The 10,425-nt window shown below is 35.3% G+C and overlaps 1 protein-coding gene across 1 annotated transcript; it reads left to right on the top strand.

Moving 5' to 3' along the window:
* Positions 1-6,136: 6,136 nt before the first annotated feature.
* Positions 6,137-6,641, top strand: LOC117181280 (ribonuclease H1-like). The gene is made up of 2 exons (XM_033373840.1): positions 6,137-6,215; positions 6,310-6,641. The coding sequence occupies exons 1-2, from the start codon at positions 6,137-6,139 to the stop codon at positions 6,639-6,641; spliced, it is 411 nt and encodes a 136-aa protein (XP_033229731.1).
* The last annotated feature ends 3,784 nt before the right edge of the window (positions 6,642-10,425 follow it).

Genomic DNA, 10,425 nt, shown 5'->3' with positions numbered 1-10,425 from the left:
ATTATAAAATATAACATTAATTTTAATTAATAGTTGAGTAACTTTTAATAGAAATAGTTAAACTTTCAACAAAAAACAATTAGTTTTCTGCAGAAACAAATTTGAATAAAAGACAAAAATTACAAAAAATTTGTTTTAAACAAAATATTAAAATTTTTAAACAAAAAGTTAAATTGTTATCCAGAAGGCTGAATTGTATATCCAAAAAGGCATTTTTAATAAAATACATGAACTTTGCATAAAAGAACTTTATTTTCCACCACGTCTAATTTTCTATACAAAAATTAATGTTTAATCATAGTTAAATTTTCGACAAAAAAGATTATTTTTTTTGTAGTTAAAATAAATAAATTTTTAAGCAAAAACAAAACAAAAATTCTACAAAATAGTTAAATTTTCAGAAAACAAATTTTTTCAACTAAATTGTTAAATCATTAACCAAAAAAAAACTAAGTTTTTAACAAAGCAGTTCCACTTTCAACCAGAAAAATAGAAAAATATAGTTAAAATTCTTTGAAATTCCTTTAAATGATTGAAATTAATTGAAAATTCCTTGACATATTTTAAAACAACCTCAAATATTTTAAATCCTTCAAAATCTCTTGAAATTTTGCAAAGCTCTTGAAAACTTCTTGCAATTTTAAAAATGCCCTAGAATATTTTAAATACTTTAAAATCTCACACTAAATCATTGAAATCAATTGAAAATTCCTTGGAATCTAGTAAAATATCCTAAGATGCATCAAATCCTTTAAAATCTTATATTAAATTACTGTAATCAATTGAAAATTCCTTGGAACCTTGGAAATGTTTGTAGATTAGAGTTTTGAAAATTGAATCAATAAAAATTCAAAGCTTTCAAAATTTAATTTTCAAAAATTTTCAACTATTCAATAAGAATAATTTTCAACTCGATGGGGTTCAAGTCTTCAAATTTAGAATTGTAAACTTGGAAGTTTATTTACAAAAAATTAATAATCATGAATTAATTGAAAGCGTTCAAAATTTAAACGTACGTTTTTCAATTGGACAATCTCTAAATGAAATTATTTCAGACTGAAATTTATAAAACAGAAAAATTTCAAAATTTAAAAAATTTTAATGTTTGTAGATTAGTTAAAGTATTAAATGAAAGTGTTAATAGAAATTACTCGAATTAAAGTTTAACTATGTCAAAACGATTTTTTTATATAATTATAAAATTATATAGTACGTGTTTCGGAATGGCAGAGTTTAACAAAGAGTGTTTTTGCGACGTTAAATTTAAAAACCAATAGATGGAAATCTGATAAATTCAAAAATATATTAGCTGTGTACAACCAGTGTTGAGGTAAAATTAAGGGACTAGAGTGGAGTGTCAGTTCGTGCACCGTGTCACGCGTGTGAACAAGTGGTGAACGACGCTTCACGATAACTACGCAACGAAACTACAGACAAGGTCAGAAAAATGTTGTATTTTCACTTGTACGCACAATTGTATGTATCTCTCTCTCCCTCTTTCTCTCTCGTGTCTCTCCCTTTTCGGTGTGACGGGGAGTTAGGAAGTTAGGTATCAACTATTGTGTTGAGACTAGCGTAGGAACGTGAAAGGTGAAATGGCTTAGCCTGTCATCTCTATCGCTACCATTGATACAGACGGTAGTTCGTAAGGGATATAAACTTGTAATCAGGAACATTTTAAACTATTTTTCTTTTGGAATAAAGCATCCCGATGCTACTTGTGTATAACCACACAGGAGTAGAGTCGTGTACATGATTTATATAACCCTCCCTAAGTTTCAGAACTACAAAGATTAGGGCTCCCAGTCCGGGTGTAGGGTAAAAGATCGAACGCCACAAAAATAAAAATAGGACACTCCCTTCTGGGGTGGTCTATTGGCTTGGGACCTCCAGACACGAGCAATAAGGAAGGTAAGGCCTAACGGGCAACTCAACCCCCGTAACCGATTACTCGTACGTAACAAACTTGGTGGCAGGCAGTGGGATTTTTAACCCCATTTCCCTCTAGCACATTTTTTCAAAGCCGATTAAAATAATCTTGTGTTTTAAAGAGAAAAAAAAAGACGCTCACTGCTGTTTACATGAATGCTTGAGTTGCATAATAATTGAAATAACTGAAATAACTTGCAATACCGATAGCCTAGACAAGCCTAACGGCCAGTCGAGACCTCCACACAGGTTCAAGCTGCAAGCTTGAGGGCCAGCACTTGAATGCTTTCAAGTGATTTGATTGTTTTTGAGTTTATTAAAAAAATTTTTTAGGCTCTAAAGATAACCGACAGAAACTTTTCCGATTTTATTTCTGAAATAAAATTAGAAAATGTTTTGCCGATTATTATAGCTATTCGAAACCAGTTCAATCCACTTGAAATAGAGGTAGTCTAGACAAGCCTAACGATCAGTCGAAACCTCCCCAAAGGTTCAAGATGCCAGCCTAAGGGCCAGCACTTGAATCTTTTCAAGTGATCTAATTGATTTTTTAATGAAATTAAACTAATTCACTTTCAATTCAGGACTAAATGAGTGCTTCTGATTCTTATTCCTTGAATAATACTTGGGAACAATCATATGATTAGTATAATCTTGTTCAATTAAAGTAATTAATCGAAAATGCAAGGAGAATAGACAAGCCTAACGGCCAGTGGAAATTTCCCCTAAGATCCAGGCTGCAAGCCTATGGGCCAGCCTCTGGATGATTTCCGATAAACAATTTCAATTTAAGAATCAAAGAGTGGATTGGGCTAACTGAGGGTGCTACCGATTCTGCTTACATTTTATAGAATCAGAAGCACCCCAGAGGCACACCGCACTGATGCCTCCCTTCGCTTGAGATTTAACGGATGCATCTGAAATGCGGATCCCTACCGGAATTAATGTATTTTCTCCCGCATTCCGGGGCGGTAAGGTGGAGTTATCCTTTTTCGCCAGCGTGGAATTAAATTTTATTTCGGAAAAAACGCTTTTGATAGGGTTCACGAGATATGCCCCCATAGAGCATGCAGTTGTAGGATACCGTTTTCAAACAATAGGTGCTATAAAAATCACTGTATTTGGCACAACCCTGTCCTTTGAGGTAATCTCTTCACTCACCGCTTTAGGGCACCCGAGGGTGAGGGAGTTAAGACTTTTCCAATTTTATTTCCGAAATAACATTGGAAAATATTTGGTCGACTATTATCAGTACCATTCAAAATTAATATAATCAACTTGAAATACAGGGAGTGTAGACACGCCTAACGGCCAGTCGAAACCTCCCCAAAGATTCAAGATGCAAGCCTGAGGGCCAGAATAATTTTGGTCTGAGTATTAAAGAGGGGGATTAGTTTAGCTTTTATTATTATCCAGCATGAGTAGCAAACAAAATGGATGACTCAAAACGGAAAAGAAGTTTAAAGCTAGGGGAGGGAGACAGGTAAAAGGGCGCCAAGAACTGCTCATACAGCAATTACTAGCAGAAAGTTTCCTGGCTGACAAGTTACTTGTCCACTAAGTAAAGGAAGTAGTCCAACCCACAGGGGAAATAATTAGCATCCCCGTGAACATACGCTTCGTAGATCCCCCACCTCCGAAAGAAGAAGATATATTTACAGAGATCGAGAGCCATTGCGAATTCGATTGTTTATTTAACACCTTGCTGAATTATGCTTAACAAAAGTTGGACCGCAAGAAATCGCGGAGTAACGAATCAAAGTCGAAGGCGAACTCCACCACTTTCTTCCCCGATGACGAAGTAAAAGTGATTGCCGATATCCCAATAATCCGAAATCCCTCTGCTAACGGAATCGATATGGAGGAGGAAATCTGGAAAGAAATCGCTTAAAGAAAAATCCACAATTACTCAAAATCGCTTTCAGAGTTAGAACATCAATAAAAAAGAGGGGGTCCGTCGGGTTCCCTAATGATTAGAAGATTTGATACAGTCGAATTCGTGGGACCTCTCTTGACTACCGGATAGGGATACGAGAGACATAGAGAATAACGAGGGATTGCGGACTTTAAGACAGATTACCTTATTTCCTTAAAAGAAAGAAAAAATTTCCAACCAATTGATTGGAAATCGAAAGTTGCGCACCAATCTTACTTAAGTGCATGACGAACCCAGCGAGGGTTACAAATGTCTTGCGTACAAAAGGTCACATTAAGAGCTCTGCAAAGGTAAAAATTGTTTTTTAATCCTTGTATACGAAGAGAGTTATTTTCGTGATTTAAGGTAAGAAAAGGAAAACGGGTTACCTAAGATTAACTGAAGACCCTCTCACCGACTATTTTACGTGAACCCTGTTCGAGGCTAGAAGCTAAACAATGTCGAACGGTGGCGCCAGTCCGAACGCAGATTCAAATAAAACTACCCCCCATCTCAGCGGTATAAGTCCCAATATATCAAGTCAAAATACCAGAGCCCCAAAAATGGACATGAGTACGGCGATGACATCTGCACTGGAGGGGATGACCCTGCAGGAATGCACCTTCCATATCCCTACTTTTGACGGCAAAAATCCCCCTCTAAAGGACTTTATTCAGGATGTGGAAAACAGGTCGGTCTACGTGAAAACCTCCGAACCGTCCTTTGTAAAAATAGTCCTTAACAAGCTGAAAGGAATTGCTGGAGAAAGTGTGCGGAATAAAACCTTCAATAAAGTCCAAGACTTGATTAACCACTTAAAGAAACGATTCGTACCCACAAAGAAGTACCAATAAAACTCCGCATCGATAGTTAATCTGCGAATAAAGCAAAAAGAAAGCGTTAGAGACTATTATGATCGCACCTTAGGATTACTTAGCGAAGTAAAGCATTCCTTAGACGACAAATACATGTCGCCAACGAATAATACAACAATGATGATGAAACTGGTAACCGACTGAGTTTTAGACGCCTACATTCGAGGACTGCCCGATGAAATGGCTACTTTCGTAGATACCCGCAACCCTATCCATTACCTATCCACTACCATACCCTCCCCATCCAGCTTATCCTCATGATAACACAAAAGGGCCAGTAGGTATTAGCGGACAGGCTCCAGACTCTTTGAAATTATCCAGGCCTATCTCACCGAAGCCTTCCTTAAACTACAAGGAGATCCACCGTATGGATGCAACTGCGAGTCCGAGTCCCAGAGAGCGTCTCAGAACCGTACAAATTCTGAAGGACCATTGCGGGTCCTTAGAGCTGGACGAGAAAAGAAAGACTCACCAGTTGTTGGACTATATTCCACAGAGCTTATGTACTCGAAATTCATTTTCTAGTAGATCCAGGGGCCGATATCAACCTAATAAATCTTAGAGCTTTACAAGATATGCTAATCGTAGGAGATGATCCTATTAGAGTCTCTGGAATCACGACTGATTTAGTCGAAACGCTTGGCACAGTGCGACTCGCCATTCTTGGCAAGCTATTTGAGTTCCACGTCGTAGAAGACACCTTTCCCATATCGTCTGATAGCATTAAAGGCCGCCCATACCTAAGTGTGGAACAAGCGCAAGTATCGTTTCGACACAACACCCTTGTTGTGATATCCGACCCCATAAAGCCCATACCATTTGTTGACCTTGAATCTATAGAAGCCAAGAGAGACTTTAGGAAGGAATTTAGGCCTTTTAACGGAATCTTAAAAATCGGAGCACGAATAAAACAATCAGTCGAAATACCACTAGTCAATCAAGACCTACTGGAAGGAAACCTCCCTAGAGTCAATATACCAGAAGGTATATTTATAGACGAAGGAGTAGTAAAGAGCATTAATGGCACTTGCTATGCTTAGGCCTATTATACCAGTGAAAAAGAAATCGAGATGACTCTATCACCACAGGAGATCATTCTTTTTGAATACTGTGAGTTTCCCGGCGAAGAATCATCCAATTCAGATGTCGAGTATATTCCAGATAACGAAATTCTAGAGTCAAATAAGTCCCGAAGTTAACGTGTTGCTGCAGTCCTGCACACCGCTCACCATAATGATGAGGAGAGAGAACTTGTTAAAGGTTGGGTAAGTCACTTCCCGGATGTCTTCCAAATTTCCGGAAAGTCTCTGAATATCACGAACAAGATCCAATATCGAATTCCGATGGTAGATGATGCAGTGATATCGAGGAACCCATATCGTCATCCACAAGATGCACTCAATGACAAATGGCTAAGATGACCGAAAACAAAAATTTAGATAAATCTTATAAACCACCCCGAAACACCTCACTTCCGAAAGTGAAGGCAGTGCGAAGTCAGACCCCCCCCCCCCCCCCCCCCCCCCCCCCCCGTGTACCGAAAAAAAACATAGTGTTCTCATCCGTGGAATATATCTCAACCCGCCACAGGGAGACAAACGAACAACGCCGCAGAAATCTCAGCCGCCGCATTAGCTGCAAGAAAAGCGAGTGAAAATGGTATTAGCCATCTACGAATAAATACGGACTCAAAGTTCCTTATCGACAGTTATAATAAATGGATCCCACACTGGGAAGCCAACGGATGGAAGACAACTAATGGTAAGCCTGTCGTCTACCGGACAGAATTCGAAGAACTGAGAAAGGCACTAGAGGGCCTTGATGTGACATGGAACCACGTCTCCGGTCACCAAGGGATCGAAGGCAATGAGATGACTGATTACCTAGCGCAAATGGGGATCAACAGGAGCAATGTTGCCTAAGATAATCATGCCCCAGACTCTAGTACCCCGCCGAGAGCAGTGAAGTCAGTAACGATAGGGAGGACTGCAATAAAGATCAGAATGATAAAGACACGAGAACAACACCGTTCAAATCTATCATGTCCGTGACAAAATAAAAACTACACAGTGTTTCATTTTTTGGTTTTATTGTCCATTTATTTGCAAAGCGAGATTAAATATGTGTTTCCAGTTCAAGGCCATTCCTATTGCCAGTGCGATAGGAATTTTGGCACATATTCGCAAAAGGTGAAAAAATTAGAAGGAATTGAAACTGAAGCTGAATATGTAGAAATGATTCGCAATGCTCGTTCACCTTCATTCACAATGGTCGAGAAGTGTGAAGATCTTCTGTAGGATTTTGAAAAATGTTTCAAAGGCAAAATGCGAAAGCCAAAAAATTTCCAAATCAGCAAAGCGTTCGTTTTTCATGTTTTTCCTGATGGAAAAGTGGATGTTTTTGACAACTATGAGTTGCAAAAGCCAACCACTTTTTTCTTTAAACCTACGCTTAAACTAGAAAATCTTTCGAAAAGTCGTCCGCCCCGAATTGGATTAAAAGCGGCAAAATAAAGGATGTAAAAAATCTCTTCCAGTATTTAAGCGCTAAAGGAAAAGAATTTTTCGAATCATATTTTTTAAAAGTAAAAACTCAGAATGCAGATGCCGAAGAAACTGAAGAGAGTGACGAAAATGACTAAAAGTAGTTTCTAATAAAACATTGTTTGATTAATTTATTCTTGTTCAATAATATGCATAATATTATATGTTAACTGTTTAATAAATAAATAATTTTAATGATAATATCTGGAGTTACTGTTGTGCATTTGTTTTGGTAAGATTCACTTGACCTTCACGTCGTTCGCTGCAGCGCGTACGTAGCCGGCCTGGCACGTTTTTGGGCAGCGTAAAGATTACCGCTTGGATTTTAAAACATTCATAATTTTTAAACTATTAATCCAATTGATCTAAAACTTTTCAGAAAACTTTTTTGAACCTTAATGAACAACTTTCTCACTGAAAGCTTTCCGTAGCTTAAAATTCGTACGCTAAACGAGGCGCTTGAAGGTTAAAATTCATGATTTTTGCATTGCCTAAAAAAAAAATTAATGACTTTTTTGTTTATTACAATATTCTCGTTTTTCTTGCTTAGATAGTTTCAGAAGACTTAAACACGTACTTTGTATTAGGGAAATCGAGAAATGATGAAAATTGGCTAAATTAGCGCGAGTTGAAGTGAAAAAAGATTGGAATTTCTCGTTTTCAAAAAATCCACTTTTTACCAATTATCTCAAAAACTACAAAAGCTATACATTTTTGCAAAAGGAAAAAAGATGCGCCTTGAAATTTTCTACAAGTATCAGTCTTTAAAATTGAAATTAGAAAGATTTTTAAAATTGACACTCGGGACAATACTTCTCAGGCTGAATTCGGCCGTGTCCCCGTTTGGTTGACAGCGGTTCAATTATAGACCTATAATGATTTTTCTATGCTTATACTTTTTCCTAAAAGATAGCCGGTAGGTCTATATACTATATACTAGCCAAACTTTCTAGGGATTGAAGAGGAGTTTCTACGAAAGAAAACCAACCCAGGTCTTTTTAAACAATTTTTAATTGTTTAAAGGAGTATAATTTATTTGAACAATGATTTATTCTCAAAAAATGTAAAAAATAATGGTATTTTCTGGTTGGAATGTAATTATTTATCATTGCTAGGAGTATTAGATTTTTCTAAAAATATGATGTGATTATTTAAACAATTATTTACTCTCTGTCTTTAAAATTTATAAAAATTGAGTTAGAGATATCAACTTTCTTTTCAAATTAATATGCGATGCCATGTTTTGTTGAACAGTTAAATAACTTTGATACATTTCTCTTAATTTTTAATAAACTTATATATTTGTTTAAGGAATCTTTATTTGCTCAAGCAGGTCTTTTTCTCTAACTAACAAACTGAAATAAAATAGAACATATAAAATTATATTTCTGACTGTAGAGTGTATATAAAGAATACGTTAATCACTTTTTAATTGTTTAAACCAATATAATAATCAACAAATAGAAATTATATAATTATTCTACAAAAAGTAGCACAGGATACCATTTTGAAAAAAGAAGACATTTCTGGCTCAATTTTTAGAAATTTTGAAAATTCACAATAATTAATTGTTTAAATAATTACATAATATTTTCAGAAAAATTTACTTTACCAAAAAATGAAAATAATTGCATATCAGTGAGAACATACGATTATTTTTTTGTTTTTTTTGGGAATAAATAATTGTTTAAGTAATTTACATTCACTTAAACAATTGAAGATTGTTTAAAAGTCATTGCGAATATTTAAAATGTCCTTTAGTAATTAGTTATATGAAAAAAAACGACAACAATTGCTAAAAAGTACCAATAATACGTAAAAATGTAATTTTTGTATTATTTTGGAGCTGCGTGGAGGGTGAGGGGGGTTGGAAATAAGAGTTATTAGTATGGTTTTATTTCGTAGACACCCCTCTTCAATCCATAAAAAGTTCGGTACACTTCGATAAAACCCTGGAACATGAGTTTAATTTTTCGAAAATTCGAAAGGACCCCATGTTAACTCTTAATTGGCACTGTGGGTAAAAATTACCCCAAAAAATATTTGAGCTCAAAATAAGCATACTAAATTCGACAAAATGGACCATGTAGCGACATTTAGCAATAGATGATATCATTAACTGAAGATACAACATGTTAGCATAGAGCGGCAGGCGTCAGTGTCCGTTGGGCTGTCACTCAAAGTAGTCTGCGAAATTTGTGGGGGTGTTAATCACCCCGTGTTCCATCAGTGAACAAAAAAGTTATTTTTTTCAAAAATTTTGGCTAGTTATTTTTGTGATCTTTGATAAATTTCCTACGTAAGTATATCATCTTAAGAAAAATAAAAAATTTCTATTGATTTTTCATAGTTTCTTGTTTTTTTTTTACATTGCAGAAACTCTAAATTGACCGGTTGCTCATACAGGCGCCCAATGTACCATAAGCACCGCGCAGAAATTTGCAGCAACTATTCAGGTCAAGATGGAAATTGCTAGGTTAAAAAAGTTTTATTTAAAATTTTATTTAGCTTTCTTTTTACATTTATATACATTTATAACTATTTTGTAACAATATTAAAACTGGTTTAGTCCATTTAAATAAAAATTAAGTGATTTGAATAGTGAAATATATGATGTTCAATTTTACTCAAAAATTGAGTTTTCATTTTGCACAATAAATACCTTTTTTGAAAGCATCAATATCACAGTAATTCTTTTATTAAACTATAGTATCTCAAGCATGTACTCATACATTTTTAGCTACAAATATTTAAAATTACGCCAGTTATGATTTTTTAAGTAAAAAAACTGATTTTTTCCGTTTTTTCAAGAATTTCTTCACTAACTTAATTTAAATAAATTACTATAAAAACTATTTGACTTTGAAAAACAAACTATAAATTAGATCATATGATTTTTGTGTGCAATAATATTAAATACCGGTTGCGCGAGACTCGCTTGAGTACACTCGGGTATTTATTGCCCCACAGTGCCAGCTACAGATATTGAAAGCAATAGTGCCAATTAAGGGGTAATTAAACAGAATTTTGAAATGCCCTGTGGCACGTGTTAATATTCGAATTTCAAAAAACGAAAAATTACAGATTTTCTTTCTCAGAAAATGGAAATTGGGGGAGGGGGCCTTGCCCTGTAGAGTGAAAAAAATTGTGCAATGCATTTTTT

The sequence above is a fragment of the Belonocnema kinseyi genome, chromosome 10 (genome assembly GCF_010883055.1).
Source record: "Belonocnema kinseyi isolate 2016_QV_RU_SX_M_011 chromosome 10, B_treatae_v1, whole genome shotgun sequence".
NCBI lineage: Eukaryota > Metazoa > Arthropoda > Insecta > Hymenoptera > Cynipidae > Belonocnema > Belonocnema kinseyi.
This window is presented reverse-complemented; position numbering and strand designations above follow the sequence as displayed.